Source organism: Polyergus mexicanus, unplaced genomic scaffold (genome assembly GCF_030449975.1).
Source record: "Polyergus mexicanus isolate NDT 795.1 unplaced genomic scaffold, iyPolMexi1.0 SCAF_5, whole genome shotgun sequence".
NCBI lineage: Eukaryota > Metazoa > Arthropoda > Insecta > Hymenoptera > Formicidae > Polyergus > Polyergus mexicanus.
Genome location: NW_027223325.1, coordinates 3,967,722 through 3,992,155, shown reverse-complemented (window position 1 = coordinate 3,992,155; position 24,434 = coordinate 3,967,722). Strand labels below are relative to the sequence as shown.

Genomic DNA, 24,434 nt, shown 5'->3' with positions numbered 1-24,434 from the left:
CTGTGGAACTGGTGGGGGGGATCGTTCGGCGAGGCGCGCGGCGCGCTCTCCAGAGCGAAAGCTCAGTTACTCCTAGCATAGTGGGGGGTGAGTCGCGCGTATCGGGAGTGGCGCGGAGTTCCCGACGTTCTTTTACCGCGGTTAGCCGATGGTGGGGGTCGAATCGTATCGAGTGGTCCCCTTCGAAAGGGGAGGGGTGGAGCGTGCAGTCTGCGCGACGGAACGACCGGCTGGCTGAGTGCGCGGTACGTCCCATCCGGATATCACGGAGCCTCGTTTCACCAACGTGGTCCATTGTTATGTGCTCGAAAAGTACAGACGGAGTACATTGTTGGCGGCACGCACGCACGCGCGCACGACCTCCTTTGGTGACCTATACGCCGTCGATGTTTGTCCTCACCGTCGTTTCGGGGCTTCGTACGCGCCGAACGGCCGCCGGCCTTTTTGAGAAGATTCCGCGCAAATTGCCCGGGGACCAGGGCTATCAATGGTCGACCTTCGCGGCGGGGCGCGCATCGTTTCACCATCTCCTCTCCCTTTCTTTCATCACCCTCGATTCGTCGCCTTTGTTCTCCGATATCGATGAGCGCGCCATTTAATTGTCCTGCGCACGCCGCATGTTCGCTCACCTCATCGGCACGCTCGTGAAAAATTTCACCATTCAGGTATTCGGTATTCAGTGAGGAAAATTTGACAGTTCTAGCGGTACAAAGTGATGACATTATCATGACCCCGGTACTCTTTTTCGTGATAGTGAGGATCGTGTAGAGAACGTACGAACGTTCGCGGTTGTCAGGTACGAAGAGACCGAAAGTGAAAGTGATTAAAATCTTTCTAGTGTCTATCAAATAGCTTTAGTTTGTCAAATTTCGAAAAAGTCTCCAGCAGAAGGTTCTATAATATATGATCATAATAGATGATCCGCTGAAACTCAAGGTATGATTTATTTATTTTTATGTTTATCATTATTGATTCATTGAATTTAATAAATTTATCAAAAATAATATTTCTAATATAAACAATAAATACTTCAAAAATATGCTGTATGATAATGATAGCAAGACAAGATACACAGAATGGCATACACATATTATTGATATATATATATATATATAGAATAGAATATTCACACATGATTTAATTATTAATTTTTTAATGACAAGTTTATCATATACTATACAGAAAATATATTCCAAGTTTGAAATATAAATAAATATTGGAAAATTATATCGTATAAATATCTTAATGACTAAAAATCTTTACTCTAGAGAGGATTAATATTTATATAATATTTTTATTCGTTTTAATAGGTACAATCTCTAAAGTTTTACCGTGTATTTATAATAAATCTTTATACATGTTGCAAATGTATAGCGTGTATTGTTCACGTTTGTCACGTTAGGAGAATATTTCATTTTATTTATATATTAATATTAATTCATACGAAAGTGTAAATGCTGAGATTAATTTGTCTTGATATATCACTGAAGAATCTAGGAGCGGGTAGGTCGGGGAAAAAGATTGAGCTGTCTCGGGCATGGGTCGGCGGGCACATTCGCCCGTTAGACTTTCTCATTAAGTTAGTTTGCTCTACCAATTAGAGAGTAGTTCTCGAGATGGGACACAGAGTCACTGTGCGAAGCGCCGTGAAATCTGTGTGCATAACGGTACGAAATTTTCAGAATTGCCACATGCTCTCGTAGGGGAAAAATGTTTTTGTTTCGTCATTTTGCCTGGTACTTCGATAAATTATTCGCTAGTTAAATATCGCGCTTTTATGCGCTTAATTGTACAAGAGTCAGTTTCTTCACGGGAACTTTGAATTCACATTATTGCGCATAATACGTCGATTGTACACGAATTATAGTTTTATATGATATAAGGAAGAGGACGCGAGAGAGTTTTATGTGATTTTCATGTGAGGCTATCGCGCTGCATCATATATTTTATCACTGCATCGCACTTTTTCATATTAGCTTAGAATTGTATCGTAACATACACGATCGGTTTTATTTACATTTAACTTTATGATATTTGCAGATACGCGACAAACAGGATATAGATGAAGACGAATATATATATATATATATATATATTTAAAAATTATAAGGCATTTAATATGTTAGACAATGAAATTGAAAGTTTAACTGTGCGAAATGATTTATTAGTCTTGCTCTTGGCTACGTTAATACAAATATAATTTACATATTGTAAACTGTCTTTCTCTCTTGTATTTATTTGCAGAGATTAAAGATTCTCACAATTTGGACACATTTGTCAAATCAAAGATTATTTTTGTATCAAAGTTAATTTTTATCCCTTCGAACAATTATTTTTTCAGCCGTTTTTCTAACGGAAGAAAGTGATACCAATTCGATTTTTACAGACTGAACATTTTATAAATTATCGTTGAAAATGTAAATTGTAGGATTAATAAGGATTATTGGATTTGAATTAGAATTGTCTTGTAATTTCTTTCATCAGACTTTTCAAACTTTGCACAAGTTCATTACGACAACATTGTGGACAAAAATTAATACTTTGTTAATGAGACCAGTAAATTTGTTTAGAGTGCTAAACTTATGTGCGTATGCAGAATCATCAACCGCATAATCGCGCTATATAATAATCATTACAATTACGAGCGATGTAATAGTGCTTCACTTGTCAGGCTCCATAAAGTCTGGTTATTATTTTGCTCATAAACACGTGCACTCAGTGTCAGTATTCCCCGCATATATCTTCGTATATATTTGGCTTTCCGGTCGCGTATATTAACTGCGTTAGTCACTTAAGATAATCGAAGACAGATATTACAGAGATAATTGTAATTGAATGTTATACATATAATATTTCCATCATCCGATATGCTCCGATTTATTTTTAGTTATATTACTTCTAGAGTTTTGTTCCTTCAATTTTAAACAAAATCATAAATCGCGAAGATGAATAAGCTTATTAATCGAATTGATTGTTATGACAAACTGAATACGAATTTATTATGCTTCTTTATAAGAATTCAATAAAATATATAAAGTGTATAAAAAGAATGCATGTGGTATGATTTATAAATAATTAACATAAACATTTATTATACTCATCTTTTTTGTGTCTAATTAATTTATAATTCTAATTAATTATTGAGATATTGAAAAATCATGCTTCCTTCATCGTTCTCTATGTCAAATACCTGAAGCAAATAGAAATTAGTCAACCATCGTTATTGGATCGTGGTCTTATCACAGACTGACGTCACCTCGAGGGTTTCACTTATCTTCGAACTTTTTTTTATTCATACATGTACTCGCGAGAGAATGTACGTTAGAGCGTTTATTATCAACCACGTCGACACGCGGCTAATAGATTTGGCGAGGTGAGCTTGGAAATAAAGCTTTTGAACAGGAATGCATGAAATCTTTATTGCCATCCATGAAGTAGTAAATAATTCGCGGTGTTCGTGATGGGGATTATCTTTAATTTTCACGCAATGTTTGAGAATTTATATAACTCAATGTCTACAGTTGTGCATATTTCCTGCCTTAAGTATATATATTTTTTTTTTTTTTTGCTTGAAAACCGAGTGATAAATATATCATGTAAATATGTAAATTAAAACAAAGCCAAAGGCACATCTTACACGTGTTTTAATAAATTATATTGTCGCTCATAAGCTATCACTTTTCTCAAAACCAATTCATGTGATATTATCGGTCATTGTCTCAGGATAACGTCTTCAGTGTTTTTTCACACTTGTGTCTCTACAACTCTACATGATAAAGTAATTTGCACGCTTCAGCCATTCTCATGGGTATATTGCACATATACCTATTTAGCTTCCTGGTATCGATAATATATTTGTAGCTTCAATCTCCTATGGGGTCATTCGATAGGATTTAAAGTCAATAATCTTGTTACAACTCACTACCGTTCACTTTTAAGAGAATAGTATACATAACCTCATGGTAAGAGACACGATAAACCTTAAGTGTCGGTTTGCACGGTAATTCCTTCCTCCGTCAACCATTATGAACGGTCGTTATCGCATTACCTATTGACCTTATGAACAGGTGAAAGATGATTCTTGCTTCTTGTTTGTCACAGTGATATCTTGCTCTAAATAAACTATTTTAATTGATAACAAAAATTAATCGTGAACTTTGCTAGTATATTAAACCGTACTTTTATTTCAATTTTAATGCTTCATCAACAACGATATGATATTGATTACGAAATAAGAATTTTTCCCTTCTTCAAAATGATAGATAAAATTACACACGAATATTCTTGTTTAGGCAAAACGGATAATTTTGACAAAAATTGATTAACTTTGAATTTTACTTTGTCTTTGACAGATCGTATCATTGTTTAATTATAACTTTAATTTAAATTAATTTATATGAATTGAAGAATATAATGATGTTTAAATTTAATAAAATGATATAATCGAAATTATTACAAGATTGTAGCATTTTTTTTTTTTTTTTTATAATCTTTTTCTTTGATCCTTAATTTACAAATTTTTGGAATTTACCGTAACTCTTGATACAAATTTCGATGCATCGATGAGAGATAGTTTATAAATGAAAATAAAGAGAGATTGAAAATTTTTCATTAAAAATATGAATTACAGATTTTGGAGATCATTTTTTAAAATAGTATTATTAGGGAGGACATCTCACACTAATACTATGTATCAATTATAAATTATAATCTCGAGCATTCTATTTGATTCAATACAAAGCCACGCTTCACTTTTTCCAACGCCATACGAAGCGAAGCCATACCAAGTATAGTTCGCTATTCTGTAGCAGCCATGTTGAAATCCATGATGGCCGTCTTGCGTTCCATAACGCCTCTCTTCTGTGGGAATGGCACCAATGGCGCCTGCGAAACTTTCATTCGACGTCCCTACTTGTGCTCCTATGTCGACCAACCCCACTATATTCTCCGTTTCCTTAACATCTATGTTTTCTCCCTCTACCAGAGCATCTTCGACGGCCATCATGGTTTTGTGCGCGCGCACGTCTCAAATTCACTAGACTCACGAGAGAGTATCACTGTATCTGTATAGAATTGCGGTAGCCTTCAGAAGTTCATGTATATGTGTTTGTGTACGAATTAAAAATTTATAGTATTTTTCTCAGAGAAAAATATTTCTTTTCGAATATGATCCCGATTAAATTATTTTCTAGATCGATTAAAGTCTTGTATGTGTATATTTATAATTAGCACGTTTGCAAAATTATTTTTAACTATTTATGAAATAAAGCAATCACGAGAATACTTATTGTTAGCTTTAAAAAAACTGAAAATAAATTCTGTTTTCATTTATATCACATTAATCATTTATTTGCTTCTTTTATTTTTTTTTTATTTTATTAAAATTCTAAGAAAGATAAAAATTTAAGGATAATGTTAAATTACAATTTGACATATCGAATAGTTTATTTTTAAATAAATAAATAATTTTACAATTGCCAAATATCTATATCAAATGTCAGAAAAATATTAAGAATTATTTATAGCTTGTTGTAAATTATTATTAAATATAATGATTATTATTAACAATTATATATGATATTTAATATACTGCTATATAAATTTTATCATTAACATTATTTTTGCGAAAGCAGTGTTATTATATCCCAATAAAATCACTATTTTTATATATTTTTTTTTTAAAGAACACGTTATATATGTTAAATATCTTACCTGCATTTTGCTTTCATCAGCAGCAGATAAGAGATTTATTTTACCTGTGTTAGATCTCAGAGTTTCTGCTGGTAAGGAAGAAAATGCTACTTCCGGTTTCGACACAAACATCTTTCCGGAACTTATCAACTGAGGTTTTAGTCACGTAGTTACGAAATGTACCACGATTTACGCTTAGAAACGCATATATTTTGAATATATATAATATATTTTTAAAATAATATTTTCAATGTGTCTATTATATATAGAAAATATATTGTACATGTATATCCAAACAAAATCATATCTAAAACTCTGATTGGACACAGATATAAACTTGTGCAAACATACTCATATTTATATATCTTATTTAATAAATGTTACAAATAATACGTGAGCACATCACGAGTAGAAATATGTCAAGAAATATATAAAAAGGAAAAATGAATTTTTTTTTTTTTTTATGTGTGATTAAAATATTATACGACATCTTTGAAATTATTATAATATTACTATCATAATTATAAAAAAATTTGCACACGACTTAACTTTTATAAAATATAAGACGCATCCATGCGAGACATTTTATCATCGTTAAATTAATATTGGATCTGAGATGCGTGAAAAATTATTTCTCATCGACTTGGAAGAAAAAAGAAGTTATCTTGTTCTATTTAGGATTTTCCTCCCATATGTATATAAAAGCGAGACTGATCTATTGACCGCGTTTTTACCGAAGTCTTATTACATTGGGTTTTTGGAGACTTGTTATTCGGCTCTCGTATTTTCATCATGTATAATTTCAATATTATACAATGCAGAGAGGTACACGGGTCGTTACGGGGAGACTAACTAGCGAACACATCGAGTTTGCAATCCATGCGACGCGTACACACGGTTTATTCCTTGTATAGTGAGCCAGCTAACTAACCGGCATGTGCGAGGGTAATTACTGAGCTCGTCGAGCGCGACGTGGCCGACGTTATCAGGCGTTCGCCTTCGCCTCGGTAGTAGCCTATGTATCTGTGTTCTCACACACACACACACACACACATATCCTGATCCAAGCGATGCAGGAGGCAGGAGAAAGGCAAGCGCGTTCTCGCGGAGGATTAGGTTCGGAGGCAACGGAAGGAGAGACTAGGCATCGACTTGAGAAAGGAATTGGTTGAGAGGAGGCGTTGCAGAGGTGAAGGGGGAAGAAATGGAAGATTCCAGCGACTCCACGGTTAATTTGTAGCAGCGCGCATCTTTTCTCCTCCTTCTCCTTCTCTTTCTCCTTCTTCTCTTTCTCCTCCTTCTGTTCGGGATATATTCGGGATATATTCGGGATTGTCTGGGGGCTTATGCATCGTGCACGTTCGCGTATGCACGGGTGTTTGTGATCCCCACGTGTTTTATGCTTCGTGTGGTTTTGTATTTGCGCATCGCGATACATCGGTATAAGGACGACGAGGATGATGGAGAGTGGTGGTGGTAGAGAGGGAAGGGAGAGGAGACCACCCAGGAATCGCGAGCGCGTTTCCGCACAATAATATCTTGTAGTGTTCTCATTCTTCCTTCGAATTCATACAATTCTCGCTGTCCGGTCTTATAATTTCTAACGAAACCGAGAAATGTGCTGAGAGATCATTGGGATGTCGGATACTGAAGCTGCAAAATTGACGATAGCATCAAGGAATCATACGAATTATTTTACGAATAATATAATCGTGCAAAGTAAAATTGAAGGTTGTTTTCAAAATGCCACGAATTTTCGAGTATTAAAACAATTATGCTAAAAGTATATAGTATACGTTATTTATAATTATGAGAAGCATATGTTTACAAGCGCTTACAATGTAAAATACCACAATAAAACTGCGTTAAAGTTGAAGGAAGAATTATTCTTTTTTTTTTTTTTTTCCACATGACTTATAAACACCTATCCGTATAGTTGCATAAAATAAATATGCGTTGAAATCAACGTGTCTAATTTAAAAGATGCAGCGCGATATGGCTTCTCATATATTAGACACGTGGTTTTTATTTTGTCAAAATTTTTATTTCATTATAATATTATTATGTAGGTATATCTAATGAAATGAATTTGTGTACGTGAAATGATCCGTTTGGCAATGAAATTTGTAGATCCTCTCCATGTTTCGTGAATGCAAAAAAAAATATCGTCTGACGCGAGACTGCTCGTTTTTTTTTTTTTATCTCTATCATTTATTTATATCGTGACTGGAGACAGGCAGCTAGCTACTGCCATCGATTTCTGAGCATTGGAAAGACGCATGCGCAAGCAAGAATAGGGACTGCCCCGCTTACGATATATTCTCCCTCCAGCTAACATCAGTATTGAAGGCACTAATACATTCGCGAGAAAGTTGCGTAGTAAATTCAGTATTTGCGATGTAAATTTTGATGCATGCCATAAGAGTTCCTGTTCGATAAAACCTAGAGTGCACGCGCTTCTTGTTAAATTCTTTTGAAGCCATTTATTCGAGAAACTTCTTGATCATCTTGTTTTTATCACGTGTATATATGAAAAATAATATTAAGATTTTCAATTATTATTCTGTAATTTATATGGGGGAAGATGCGTAGATTACGTGGGACGTACGCGTAAACTTATTATAATTCAGCGTTCGCGTAGCTTAAAATTTAAAAACAGTATCAATCTTGAATCTTGTCCCGACACTTATTTTTGGTCGAACCAGCCAACCCTTTTAACGCGGGTAATCCCTTCATGCGGGCGTTCCATTACCTGACCATCTTTATTCATCTCCATACTGGGATCGGAGACTGAACAGGGAGAGAAAGAAAAGAGTAGAAAGATGGGTAGAGAGTGCGAGCGCGAGAGAGAATGAGAGGCGGTGGATGGATCGAGGTGGGTTTTATGAGCGCGCACAAATCTCCTCATCAAGCTCCCGCAGGATCCAACGCCCGACATCCATAGGGGCTGGAAATTGCAGGGCGGGTTTCGCCATCGTTTCGGAAGGATAGGAGGGCGAAGGGGTAACGGGGGGAGGAGAGAGAGAGAGAGAGAAGGCCGTCGGGCACACAAATGAGGCAGCTTGATTCCAATTATTCAGTAAATTAAATACGGGTGGGGAGTCGGGCTTTACGGGCGTTCCTCCGAGTTTCAACATTATTTTAGTGTGGTGAATCCAACGGGGGAACGTAGAGAAAGGGTTGATGAAACCGCACGTCGCTATTGTATCTCGTCGTGCGAGGGACGGGCTCCGGTTATCTATAGTTAATACCCGTTGTTTGGGGTGAATATGCGTGAGCGTACAGATATCTGGCCTTTCCGGTATTTTGACATAGGGAAGATATTCGGTAATCTGCCATGAACATGCTTTTTTATATTCGCGAAGTCCCTTGGAAAAAAAAAAAAAAAGTATACATACAGTATCGACTTCATTGCACGAATTCTTCGCTAAACTAATAGTGAAAAATAAATTTATTCCGTTTTACGTATGCACGGGTAAAATTACTATAGTTATTACTCTGCGTATAATCGCGCATACATGCCCTAAGTAATATTATATTTACATTTTTAATAATTACTTTGCATATAATTGTATTGAATATTCGCTTTTTTCCACGATAATGCATTTGTATAAGATATTACGTAAGATGTTTATTTTATTATTAAATCATTTATTTTATTGTAAATGCGAAAACAAACGTGGCATTCGCATTTACTGCCCTCGGTTCTTGGAGCGATTATATAAAAGTTTTCACTATTACCGGCTCTAGCTGCTTTAATTCGTATTTTCTTTGGGGACTATGCTTCGTCTTTTACGAGCGCGTATTTCTCTTCCCTATCCTACGGTTGGAAACGAGCTGAGTTTTCCCTCTTATTCCCCCCTACCACACTTCTCTTCTCATTCCACCGTTCTTTTGAGTTGCCCTTTTGCAGTTCCGTCAAGCTCTCATCCTTTTGCGTACTTCTCTCGTTATTTTGCCAGTCAGACATCTTGACGAAGATTAGAACCTGCTAGACGCGAGATATGATTATGATATAAAGAGCGAATGAGATAAATTAATGATATAAAAATTTTTTGAAAATATTTTTGTATTATTATAGGTATGTATGTAGTAGGCTTTAGGTTTTTAATGACTGACGGAGATATAAGTAGGTAATGTCAGATCAGAAATATAAATTATTTCATAAGAAGACATATCGCCTGATAAAATTCTTCAAACTCGAATAGATATTTTAAAAGAACGCACAGGGAGAGAAAAAGGGCGTGTTTAATAACTTGTAAAATATGAGATGCAAACCAGAGACATTTGCACAGTCCGGAGGGTGACGTTCTTCCTCCAAACATCGCGTAATTGTATTCACGTGGGAGCCCCGACAAAAGGGAAGCGCGATCGAAGTCGGAGGGAAGGTCCGGAGCGGTTCCGCGGTGACTGAAGAAGTTTATAATCCATGACGTTTCCGGCTTCGCGAAGGGAACGGAGGAGCCTCTTATATCTTACAGCCAGCTGCGTCCGCGCGTCCCGAAGACACGGGGCATGCGAGAATGCGTGGCCAACACCATTAAAAAAAAAAAAAAAAAAAAAATGGCTACCATCGGGATGCCATTTGCTTTGCTCGCTCGTCCTTTTTCCTCGGTAACGAGCGGTAAACACTCAGATTATCCGCATCCTGCTTAACGCTGGACACATTTCGTGAAGCTGGACGATCCGGCTGAGAAATGACTTGCATTCCTTTCGATGAGAAGCACTTGTACACCAACACATAGCGATCGTTCGGAGTGACACGTACGAGCCGGCAGCATCGTATAGATATATATCCCAAAGAATATTTCCGTCGATGCACGATACTTATATCGCCTGCGCGATTACGCGATAACGCGATGCGTTCACGAAACGAATGAGTCTTGTGCTGAAATATATCATTCGTTTTAGATAAGGCACGCTTTCCTCCGCTTATCAAATTGGAGTCTGCCAGGTATATCTCGTAAGTGTTTCGACACTTAAGCCGGTAATTGCTAATTGCTCTTTGGTTGAATTTGCGAATCTCGGATAAGAAAAAATACTCTTCGTATCTCAACGTCAGATTATTTAGCATTAGTGCTCTTATTTCGAGATTTCTGAAACGTTAATTAACGAATTGAGGTGTATATGTATACACGGATATATTTAAGAGGAAGATATATATATATATATATATATATATTTATACCGCGTCGAGAAGAAATTGCTCGGTATACGCACGGTTACACACACACGCGCGCCTGCTATATCCTCGTCAGCTGTTTCCATACTCCTATCGCTCCGGCGAGGTTCTCGGATTTTTCGAATATTCCATCAACGTACGGAAGTCGTATATTACGAACCGAGAATGTGTACGAAGGCCTGGGGCGTGCTTCGCATGCTAGCGGTTACTTTTACCTTCGCCCTTTCGTCCTGGCAGGCGGTAAACGAGCAAGCGATCCTTTCCTTCGGCCTGCCCTCCGCGGGCTCGAAGGACCACCCTTTTTCGCTCCCTCCTATCCTACCATCGTTCTTTTCTTTCCCCGGTTCGCATCTACCTGCATTTTTAGCGTCGAATCAACGGATTGGTAGTCGATTACCAGTGGTAGGCGAGAATACCACACAAACTCACATTTTATATGTGTAACTTAAGTGCTCTTTCGTGTTTATATACGAGAATAGAAGATTTTTTAATTTAACTTATTGTTATTAATAATACTAAAAATACACAACAGAAGTGAGAGTACAGTTTAAATAATATTATAACAACGAATAAAAAGCGAGAAAGTTTATGGAAAATGAAATAGATATTAATGAAAAAATATCTACTACAGATTACATCTCGATTTTCACTTTACTATATTTCTTCATCGCTTAGCCATTATATCTTCCGCAGAACGTCACTTTTCATTTGTGATTCATCTTCTTTTACCTGCCGTTATTACACAAACTAATCTGTAAATCTCTCAATTGTGTGGATCTGGCCGCCAATAAATAGAATAACGTGATGGAGGGTTGACATAAAAGTAACGCGCGCCAGGCGCCTTCTACTGTCACGATGGTATTATGGCTTTCGATTTATAACGTCACACACGAAAGGATGATTGCCTTTTGCGATGAGTGGTTATCGAGGGGAAACATTGGACAGAGTAACTAGAATTGCTTGACCAATCAGGCATATAGCACAGGAAAGCACCTTATCAAGTCTGTGATAAGAAAGTTCTCGGAGCATATAAGCTATATTAATTATAACAATAACAAGGATCGAGATTGTATCATAAAAATATATATTTTTAAGTATAAATTTGACAAGGAAGTTTACAGCTTATATAAATTTGAAGACACACAAATATTTACTTACAACTAATGATTACGAATTATTCTACCATTATATAATAATGATAATCTATCAATATCAAATTTCAGTTGACAAAATAAATTTGTGTTTAGTTACATTATACAACTGTCGGAATAACGTGAATAGACGTAGTCACAGCAATATATTAACATTGCTTACGCTTTTCCGTAATAAATTGTCGGAAAAATATTTTACTACAAGCATTATGATATGTTTCAATTAGAAGCGCAAATAAATGTTAACTTGTACAATGACAAGTAGCACGTGGCGATTGCGTGCGTGTCGTCCGTCGGACGGCGTTGAAATGGCGGCGCAAATGTCTTACGATTAATTTAATATTTATATTCCAAATCTCATTATTTATACGTTATTAATAGTGATAATGCAATACACAATGTACGAAATTAATAATACATTTATAAACTACAATATTACGCTTGATGATATATTGTAAATATTTCTAAATTTGTTGATATTATTAAAATAAATAATTTATAATAAATAGGTGGAATTACGTATAATATTCTTTTTTTTTTATTGCATATTATTATACATATAAGTTGTAAGATATAATCAATATAAAGTAAAAAAATTGTTTTATATCAGTCCGACGATACTTTCCGAGAAATAATTTTATTTTATACCTCATTTGAATTAATATTTATTTATTATATATTTGTACAAAATAAATATATAACATTTTTATTACATGTAATAACTCTAATGCCATAAATATAATGTAATCTTTATACACAGGCAGAAATTTTAAATAATTCATAAAAATGTTACTCAAATATTTATAATAATTACTAACTACATATATATATATATATATATATATATATATATATATATATATAAATTATATACATATATATAATGTGTTAAAATTTAACATTACGTTAAACGTTTTCAAAACGTATAGTTACTTGCTTAAAGAGACGTAGTATTAGCTAAATACTAAATATATTACAAAAGATGCGTATTCTCTACGATGAGAATTTAACTCTCTGTGCCGAAGGCCAAATAGACAATTGAGGAATCGCTAATAAATCACTTGAGAATTTTTTTTCCTTTTACAAAGGGTTTCCTTCCGCCAATACTCCAATTTTTTTCTAACGTCCCGCATTTGCCGAGACGAATAAAGATTCAAGGATCCATCGTATAGCTACTCATTGCGTTGATTCTTTTCGTTTTATATGTCTTTACCGATGCGTCCTGGGAAACAGTTTTCAGTTTTCGTTTCGACAGGACGGCGTGCTGACGGCTATTCGCACGATCAATCGATAATAATGTGAATTTGTAAACGTTTGCATGAAGGAAGAGAGCTCTTTTCCATAGTTCGCCATGTGTGCCGACGCTGCCAGATTCCGACGGATTTTTCGCCATTTCGTTGCTTTATCGACAATAATTGATAGTCAGGTGATTTATGTGTTCGCATTGAAGCATTAATATGTTTATTAATATAAGCATTAATATTTCTATTTTTAATTTTTAATCGATGCTATAAGAACAATACGCTATAATATTGTTTTATTTATTAAGATATTATAAATCGAAAATTTTTTATCTTAATTAATTGATTTTCCATCGGAAAAATTTAATAATCCTGAATTAATAAATTCAATCATTACCAGCAAGAGGGAAAAAAGTTGTAAAATTGAATTAAAATCGTGTTCTTTTACGATAGATAATGTGTAACGATGACAATTGTGATATATAACATTATACACAATTGTAGAACAATACGATATTTGTTTATCATTTAACGAAATTAAATATATGTATATTAAATATAAATTTAAATTAATAATATAAGTTTTTAATAAATGTAATAAATTTTTTCAATAATGAATATTACAAAAATAATCGTAATAAGTGATTGTAATGTTTCGAGTTATTAATTACAAGCTTTTAAGACATTAATTAAAAAGTTAAAAGTTATTAATATCTAAGATTAATATCAAAGCTTCTTATATATCTTGTTCTTTTCGATTAAGTATCATCTTTATTAAGCGTAATTTTTATTAATGTGTATACACAAAATTTATTAATCAACTACTGTTACTAGGCGTTGAGAATATTAAAAAAAAAAAAAAAAAATATATATATATATATATACGTATATATTAATATATTATTTTTATTACAGGATTCCTCATGTGGCGAAGAAGAATTGTTGTCATTGGTTCACCCCCCAACTTGCAACTTATTAAAGGTACAAATCTGTATTTTATATATTATAAATGTTTTTACAAAAAAAATTTCAGATTTAAACGCATAAGATAATGAGAGGTTAAAAAAGAAATTAATCCCGTCCGGCTATTCCCATGCAAAACAATTTAAAAATTTTTAACAAGACAGAAATTTGTGCGTTATCTAATAAATGATATTAACGTACTAATTAATATCCATTCATTGGATTATCATATAAATGATTCAATTATTATACTTCTTCGTTATTTATCTTCTAATTACGTTTATTACAAATTATGTTACTATGTAATTACTTTGTTACGTAATTTGTGAAAGTATACATCTCTTATCTTTGTTATATTTTGTTATATGTATATATGTATATAAGATACGTGGCTTTTCTCTCTTTTTCTTTTTTATGTAAATTAACATTGTTTTTTTTTTTATAATATACTATCTCCCCACGGCTGAAAATAATTTTTAAATCCGCGTATTTTTTTATAATGTTTAGATAAATATCTATACATACATTTTAGTAAAAAGTCCAACTTCTTTTAGTGGCAAAGATCAAGCAATATGAGAAAAGACGATTATTTTTTAACGTAAATGATAAAAGATACGTGCATATAAAAGAGAATTAATGAGAATCGTTATTGCCGACAATGAGAGTAATCGGAATTAAATTCGAATTAAAAAATGCATTGTATTTTTATTACATTTCATTAAAGTATTCGATAAGAGACGGATTTATATAAAAAAACAAAACGATATTTTTTGTTGAATTTCAATGCTTTTTCTTTAACAAGAATATCGAAACTTCAATATAATATTTATGACCAATTAAAGAAATAGTAATAAAAAGTTTAATAGGTAATATAATAATAATAATAAATAGTAATAGAAGGTTTTGGCAGAAATAAAAAATTACATAATTTTTTATTCAAATTTTTTTAAGATAAATGTTTTAACGTTATGCGTTTTCATTGGTGAAATGAAAAAGTTATTTAATGTCGAAAATTTTTCAAATTTCTAAGAAATCAACAATTTAAAAAAAGTGAGAAATGATATAAATATTTTCATATCAAATATTACGTGTAAAAGCATCATAATATTTTTGAAGCAATCTCGAAATTATCCTGAGATAAGCGGATGCGGATTATTTATAGCTAGTCGTATCTTTCCTCCCCCTTAGTACTAGAATCATTAAATTAATCTGAAGAGCAGAGATATATGACGCATCGAATTACATTATTATATTACAGTTTTTTTTTTGTTTTTTTTTTTTGAAAGCTACGTATTTTTGACATTATCAAAAATATTATAATACGTAATTATTAATAAATTAGATTAATAATAATAGAATGACTTTTCAATTTTATATCGACAAAAAATTAAAAAAAAAAAGTAAATTTTTTAATGCATTTAAACGAGATTTCTTAATGAAAATTTTTATTTTAGTTATGCGATCTTACGGAGTAGTACAATTGCGTAAAATAATACTTGATATAATCGCAATTTATAAAATAATGAAAAAAATATTGAATGGTGTTACGTTACTATTATTATCTATAACGAGAGAAAAGACAAAATATTTTTCTAACATCTCAGAAACAGATCGGAAAGATGACGCGGTCATCTTTCTCAATGACTTTTAATTACGGTATATCACTGATGTTCGACAATAGAATCATTTATTAGCATACGAGATTAATCGAGTACGCTGAGAGAAATCCCTTTTCGAAAATTTCGATCATGTTTCCGCAATACATCCTTTATGTCTCCGAGATGTTAAAAGGAGATCGTATCATCGGCCGACGAGAGTCGGCCACGATTGGAACCGTTGGATCGCAATTTCGTTCCGCGACACACACGCGTAGATATCGCATTCAGCGTGCGTTGCGTGTCTTCTCTTCGAGAGAAAGACCGTCGAGGGTCATTATTTACGCCCGCGCGCGTCAGATCCTCGTTTTATAAGGTGATAAAGGCAAGTCTTTTTCGCGCGCGCGACAACGGGCGAAACGGCACTGAAAGTGGTCCGGGCTATCATGCGAGCCGACATGCAAACCGATTTTCTCGGGGCCAACCATCGCGTCGGACTCGTTGCTGCGCATCTTGCACATGCCGAAGAGAGAAAACGCTTAAAGTGTATTCATTACGAAACGACAGCGGCTCGTCGACACTCGCGAACGCGGCAGTCCGGTTCTGCTTGTCCCTCGCGAATAGCTATCATGAAGCCATTAACTTTATTATACCGAGCTATTAACTTAAATATTACGACTCGCGTGTCGCGCACCTTCGGGCTCTCTGATTTATCGCCGGGGAAGAGATCGTGATGTAATCTAAACGCCGGCATGTTTTGTCGTCGCCATCGTTCACCTGTCGAGTATCGACGAGAAGAAGAGGAGATCTATGTACCAACGATGATGTTGGACGATCGATTAAAGACACCTGCGTGCGAGCTATCGGGGAACGTCGTTTTACTCGAGTGTTTTGTGATGGGAAACTTTAACCGCGTTACAACCACGCAAGGTATTTTTGAAGAATGTCGTCGAAACTCTGGATGAAACGATAATATCGATCTCAAGTACAAGGGTATTTTTCAAGCACAAAGAATAAATTGGATATTATGAATGTACATCACGATTTGTGTTATAATATCGATTGTAAGAAGAAAGAACCCCTGCGTCTACAAGATTATGCCCAGGTATGCTTAAAATGAACAAAGAAATGGATACCTGGCTCGGAGGTGGAGTCTGCGAAAGAAAAAAAAAAATTGCGAAAAAGGATGACACGTTTCGCTGAAAGGGTGGGTGTCCAGTGTAGTGGGATTTTATATTAGTCTCAGGATTCGAAATGAGGATTTACGAGCGGGACGCAGAGAGAACATTGTTTCAAATAAGACGTCTTCGGACTAACTTTCGAGAATCCTACCAACCTACCTACCTACCTACCAGTAGTGATCGCTTGTACGTCGCTTGGAGAAGAGACGCTACAACAGATAAAAAGATAGAAGACGCCCTGGGATGAAAGCGGTCGAGGAGGCATTTGGGAAGGAAGATCGCGCGAGGATTGAGAAGGAAAGAAATAAAAGACAAAAATTAAGGCGGAGATGAGGAAGATAGAGAGGATATCTGCAGAACGCGAGGGAGATCGAGAGACGAAGAAGGTGCCTTAACAAAGAACGAAAGGGAGACCTTGAAAACAAAGAGGGCACGATTTTGATGGAAGATAGGAAGAGAAGAAAGGATAGGGAGGGCGAGTCTAATGAATATGGCAGAGGAGCGTCCCACGATGGAAGGGTTTCCCTTCGACCCATGATTGTGCGGGACCCCTATAAGTATGTAAATGGAGTATATTATTCCAACGCGCGTGTCGGTGTGCGTCATTCGAAGATCGCCGCACGTACAGGGAAGGGATGGTAACTTGTGCGCATGCGCATCAACATCTTCATAAACTTGTTATTATGCCAACCAGCGGATAATCAAAGAGCGGCCGCTCGTACATGGCTGCTCGTCGTAGTTAGCGGTCTTTCCTTCGTCTTTTCTCTTCATCCTTCCACTCGCCGCACGTCCTGTCGATCGCGACGCGACGTATCGTTTTACCGGCGTTTTTTTTTTCTTCTTTGTAATTTACATTCTTATTATTTTTCTTCAAATATTCTCCTCTTGCAATAACTCTGCAAATTCTTAAAAAATTAAATTTGCGGTGATAGCAAATTTTGTTCCTTGCAATATTTTTATCCAGCTGTTCCTCTTTTCTGTATAGATTCTTCAAGAATTTATTTATAATTGTAATGGAAAATGTGCAATCCCTTTATTACATATCTATTATATGGAAAAAATGTCAAGTTTTTTGATTACTCAAGTATACATATATGTATATATGTATATCATTTTATGAAAAAAAAGGAGTTATATATAATAGAATTATTATCGGTAAACGGAAAGAATATTAATTTTGCTAGAAGAAAGAGTTATCGCCATTTTTAATTGCTTTGCTTTCGAATTTTTTTTTTTGTCAGAATTGGAAGAAGATATGGTTTTTATGAGTTTTATAACATAATTAAAGTCAAATAAAGGTTGCGGGCTGCTTTAGCATTACTTAGGATAAAAAATAAAAATAAAAGAAATACAAATAAAATAAAAAATAAATGAATGAATATAAAAAAAGAAATAGAAATAAAATAAATAAATACAAACACAAACTTTTCTTTCAATTTTGACCAAAAAAAATTCGAAAGCAAAACAATTTGAAATTTTTACCCCTATGGAATTTCGTGCATTTCGCGCCTCCGTGCTTCTACCATTTCATATCTCGTCGTCATATCGGCCTTTTGAGCTTCTGTAGCGGCTGATACTTTCGTATCAGTTAGCACAGAAGATTGCAAATGGAAATTGATATTTTTAAATATCATTTCGTAACAAAAGTATCATGTGAGGAGGGAGAATTTGCATTACTTTTATTTATAAAAGTATTTTATAAATTATTAATTTTTTAAAAAATTATAAAAAATTCACTCGTGACAATTTGCATTTATACAAATTACATGCTTATTATACATAATATTAAAGACGTTTTTAATATTAATTGAATGAAAACATACAGAAAAAAATCATAATTATTTAAACTCGAACGAGTTTTCTTAAAAGATAAAGTACATATGCTTAATTTAATACACAAGCGTTTATAAAATTCGTAATCCTATGAACTCGAAACAAAAGAAATCCAATTGCGTAAACACGGGTTAGGGATAATTTTCTTCGTAAATTTTAAGACTGTTTTCTCAACATTGTAATTTGAAGATTTTCCCGATTCCTAGGTAGAGTGTAGGTAGCTGTTGTTAGGGAACGGCTTCGATATTGATCCGTTCGAAAGGAGCTCGACGGGGTGGAGCCGCTTCGCCCTAAGGGTAGTTTTTGCCCCACCATCGCTCGGCAGTTTCCGATTGGACGAGAGAGGAGAAGATGGCCGCCGAGGCACGTACCGGAAACGTGATGCCCTGATATAGTCAGATGAGGGCTTTCCTTCGGCTTTTCTCTCCTTCCTCCTTCGCGTTTCGCGAGAAATAAGCTCCGCAGCCAAGAGTGGACCAAGCAAGCGAGAGAAACCTTTACCGTATCTTCCTTCCTCTCTTCCTCCCTCCGTCGGCTTTTTGCAAAATTTATTACGGCGATATATTCACATCCATTAGATACCTCACTTCTTCTTTCGCCTGCATCTTGCCCTCCGCCTTTCTCTTCCTTCGTCCCATCCTCCACCCTCTTTCTTTTTTTTTTTTTTTTTTTCCTCTTTACCTCAGCCTCCATAACTGAATGCACTCTACCGAGATCCCGGCATCCTTTTCATTCCGGTCGGTTGCATGCAAAACCCTTTAAACCACGATGGAATGCTCTTTTAAGGCTTTGTTTAAAAATCCGATTTCGTTTAAAATATATCGAACGAAATGATTCGCTACCGACAGATTATATCGTTTGGACCGTATAATTCTTGATTATTACCGATTTTTTTTCTAAATATCTATTTCATGATCAAGAAAAATAATGATAAAACCAATTTATAATGAATTATATCGCGTCGAATTATGAATTAAGTTTCATTTAGATGCTTACATGAGAATATAACATATATAATATATTGATAATATATGATATATTGATAAGAAGACACACACATTGCACCACATACAATATATATAAAATTATTTCTAGAGTTTCAGTTTTTTTTTTTTTTTATGCTGCATTATCCTAATAATTTGATTCGATCAATTTCCAATTCGTTTGTATTTTGCATATAAATTTTATAAACTGTTTATTATCTTTTTAATAAGCATTTAACCGTTTATTAATATTTCTTATATATGGCGTATATGTATATATATATTCGTTTTTGTTGTTTTATGAAACATTGATATAATTTGAAGTACATTCGTGCCTCGATTTCATATCTCGCGACGTTTTGCTTATCGCGTTACTCGCTCGAGCTGCGAAAGGGTGAAGAGGTCGTGAATCCTGAAGGCTGCTTAAACTACAGAAGGAACGAGAAACACGGAGGTTGAGACGGTTCGACCTCTGGGAACCGCGGTCGATACTGCGTCTCTACGTGGAAGGCAGTGTTGCCAGTCGGTTTGCTTAGAATTTGCACTTTCTAGGTAGATTGCAGTTCCGTTCTATGTTTCGATATGTTTTTTAAATTTATTAAATTTTTACGAAGATGTATACAATTAATAACTAATAATTTAATTCAATATATGTATATAGTATGACCGCGTGTATCGCAAGAAATTAATTTAAAATTTTCCGTCTTAAATATATTTGTAAATTATAGATATAAATGAAGATCGTATAAACAAAGTTTAAAAAGATACTAAGATGTATATTATATATATATAGAATAAAACATCAAAAAGGCGAATATATTTTGTTGATAAATTTAAGAAAATTAATTTCGGAAATGCCAAAAATGATTCAGGTATATCACAGAAGTCTGTCTATTTAGGAGTGTTTTTGCAGGCATCAATAAATCGTTTATGGGAGCTTTGACCTTTCGTTAGAACCTTTCTTATATCTTGGATCATTTCGGCATTTACAGGCAAGGGGAAAAAAATTGTATCGTGACGAATTCAAGGAGAAACATAATTTCAGAAGAGCAAACAGACCTTTTGAAAATATAATTAAACCCTTTTTTTATATATATATATAATCTTAGTACGCGAGAAGATACATCGGTCCAAGGGCATCGTGCTCGATGTCAGAACTTTGGTTGGTATATAATAAATCAAGTATACAGATCTTAAGAACCCTTTTAAAGTGGATTGTATAAAATAAAGCTGAAAAAGCAGCAGATTATTTTTACGATCCGACATGTCAATCTAAAAAAAAAAAAAAAAATGATTACACTACGCTCGGAATATTATAACACTATGGAAATTAGTAACTTAGGTGATATTCACAGGATACCGTTACTTCGATAATTCAATTATATTATATTGGTTAGATGTGAGAAATTTTTTATAAACGCACCGCAAACGAATAGTGATATAATGAACGCAAAATGCCGCAATCGTACAAGCACGTGCTTCCACTCGTTCACTCTCGATTTCAATGTGTTTTTATTGCGTCTCTTAAATTCGCATTTATGACCTCTTATGTTCTCCCCCGTCTTTCCCTTTTCTTCTATCGGAATGACTGGACTGAGCTGTAAAACGCTGCGCTATGTTGAAGACAAATCGTCCGACGTGAAGTTAAATAGGTGATAATTGTGACCGATATCCCATAGCAATTGCAATATCATAAATACTTTAATGAGTGAAACGACCTTGAATTTTATTGGTTCTCGTTATAACGCACAGCTGAGCCGAGCGATCAATCACTTCATTATACATATGTGTGTCTACATTACGGTATTCAAACACGCGATATCTTTTAAAAGTACTATGAATGAATTGAATGATTTTTAGTCTCTTTAGTTTAGATAAAAAAAAATTAGTTTGAAAATATTGATAATCTAAAAATTTCTATATACAATATAAAATAGCGCGAATTATATCTATAATAATTTATAAATTTTTAACCTGCACAAATCTTTCTTTCATAATTTTTTATATATTAAAATCTTTTTCACTCCCCCCTTTAGCTTTTCAGAGTAAACGCACAATATTATCAAATTTTATGTGCAAAATTAGTAGGGCAGCTATTATTATTGAAGTTATTTAATTATTCGTGCAAAACGTATTTTTTGTTTAATTAAAATAAATATTTCATTTAAATATGCATCTCTTCGCTTTTTACGACGTGTTTTTTTTCTTTCTCTCTCTCTCTCTCTCTCTCTTTCTCTTTTTTTTAAATCGCTTACTTATAATTCTATATTATATATTTATAAATACTGTGATCAGAATGTAGATATCACATAATGTATGAACGAAATGTTTTATCTAGAAAGAAACATCGCTCTCATATAATTCATGAGATGATTATTTTTTTTTCGCGCGTTACATTATTACATGCGATATAAAAAAATCACAAGCGTAAATTCTTAAGACGCCAAAACAATTGATTATGTACTACTTTTTATATATATAAATATTTTTTTTTATTTTTTTTATTTTAAAATCGAGCCATAATTTGTAGAGATAATAAATTCTCCTGGGGTCTCAGTTCATTAAACGGTTATAATGAATATATATATATATATATATATTGTTATTTCCATAATGAAAGTTTCTCTAGCGTAGGGCCTGCTGCCTGATTCGAGGATCTTAGAGATCAAAGAATACAACGTTGGTATCCTTATAGATATTTCGCTGCAGGAACGAAACGAGTTTTATGCTTTGCTTTCTGGGGTTGTAAATTTATTGCCCCGTAAGATTCGAACTTTGTGTCCCGACGGTCTTTTTGATGAACGACGATCAACGATAAAATATGACTTTACAAACCTATCGAGCGCTGTTATTTAAACGCCGGTGGCCGGCTATTTAAGTCTTAACTGCCTACAGATTACGCGTCGCTATAAAATAATAAACATAAACCATGCTATATACACTTAAGTAAAAGTGCCTAACTATTCTCTGCGCAAAGTTCTTCAGCTTCGTTTTTGTCTCGCGTCTTTCGATTTTTGAAAATTTCTAGTCTTGATTACATATGTAGACAAGATAAATAACGTCAATAAGACGCGAATATTTGACATAAATTATTCACGTAAGGTCTATAAATAAATTTAAATCTGAATTATAAAATATTTTTTTCACGTTTTACGACTCAAATTATGTACATTAAGAGAATAAGAGATTTTATAGGGATGTATCATAGTGTATTAATAAGAATATGGCGAGTAGCGTTTGTGAATTATAACTAATGGTACAAGATGGTCGTTGAAAACGAAACAGGATCCCTACGAGCAGCCATTACGCGATTCAAGTAGAAGGGAATCTATTAAGATATCGTGGGCCGAACCTGAAATCTCGAAACGGCCCGAGGTTAACCAATCGCCGGACATGAAATCCGTTCCTTCCACGTAGTCGCTATTTTAGAATTCATGCTCGCCAGCCTTTCACGACACTGCGCTGGCTTGTGTTGGCCAAAGTATTTTAATTAAAAGTTTTTAAGTCCCGAAAGAGTTCGCGCCGCCAAAAGTGATAAAGATAGTTGATATTTTTATCGCCAACTCGCCTTCTAAGGACGATCGATGAAGATGAGATGTTTCGCGACTTGTAATATTATAAATTGGATATGTTTATAAATCGATATATTATAATATACGCAAATACTCGCAAATATACCTAATATCAAATTTTTATTAGCGTTTCTTTCGAGTCGAATTCTAAATCTCTCGCAGATTACGCAAAGACGAAACACGTCACATAGATATACGCTTACAATTAATCATTACATATTCAAACAGATAACAATAGCAATAATCGATAAAAAAATCCATGTACATAATTAGATTAATCGTTTGATATTAGTTTATATTTGAATTACAAAATTTAGATGCTACAAAATTTTTGCATGTTAGAGTCGATCGCGTGCTGCAAAATCTCCATGATGCTGATGCTAGTCGAGAGAGAGAGAGAGAGAGAGAGAGAGAAAATACACTCTCAGAAAGGATTTCTGATAACGAGACAAAAAATATTCTTGAGATATTTAATCGTATCACAACCTTATGCGGTATGAAAATAAAACGATTTTAAAATTAAATCAATAATTCCTTTTCTTCTCTCTCGAATTAAATAAGATTGTCTTACTATCTTGAGACAAGAGTAACATATACAAATCTAAGCTTATATATTCTTGCATTTAGAATAACTCGATGTTAGATCGCTACAAATTTCCATCTTCATCTTTGTGAGAAAATTAACGGGATAGCACCAAGAGCATTTTATTCTAGATTTAAGAATTTTCCATTTAAGATTAAAATATTCCTTTTTCAATGATAAATATGATTGTCGCTATATCGATCCTATTTTACGATAGATTGAAGAGTAATAGCATTAGATCCGGAAATCTTTTCTGTGGGTGTAGCAACCGAGATAACGATGATAATAATAAAAAATAATGAGAAAGATATCGATAATTCACCAAAACCATGAAAAAAAAAATCCATTTTATTAGGAAGATGCGAGCGTTAAACATTTCTGAGAGAACAAATCCAATCAAGGACCGACCGGAATCTTCGTTTCGCATTTACGGGAGAGTGTTAAAAGAACGGCACCGAA

The 24,434-nt window shown here is 34.2% G+C and overlaps 1 protein-coding gene across 1 annotated transcript in view; it reads left to right on the top strand.

Moving 5' to 3' along the window:
- Positions 1-365: 365 nt before the first annotated feature.
- Positions 366-24,434, top strand: part of LOC138933253 (uncharacterized) — a 45,506-nt gene continuing 21,437 nt past the window's right edge. Inside the window, exons 1-2 of the mRNA XM_070295841.1 lie at positions 366-936; positions 14,181-14,246. Of these exons, the coding sequence (XP_070151942.1) occupies positions 904-936; positions 14,181-14,246 (99 nt within the window). The 5' untranslated portion in view covers positions 366-903. The remainder of the gene's footprint in view (positions 937-14,180; positions 14,247-24,434) is intronic.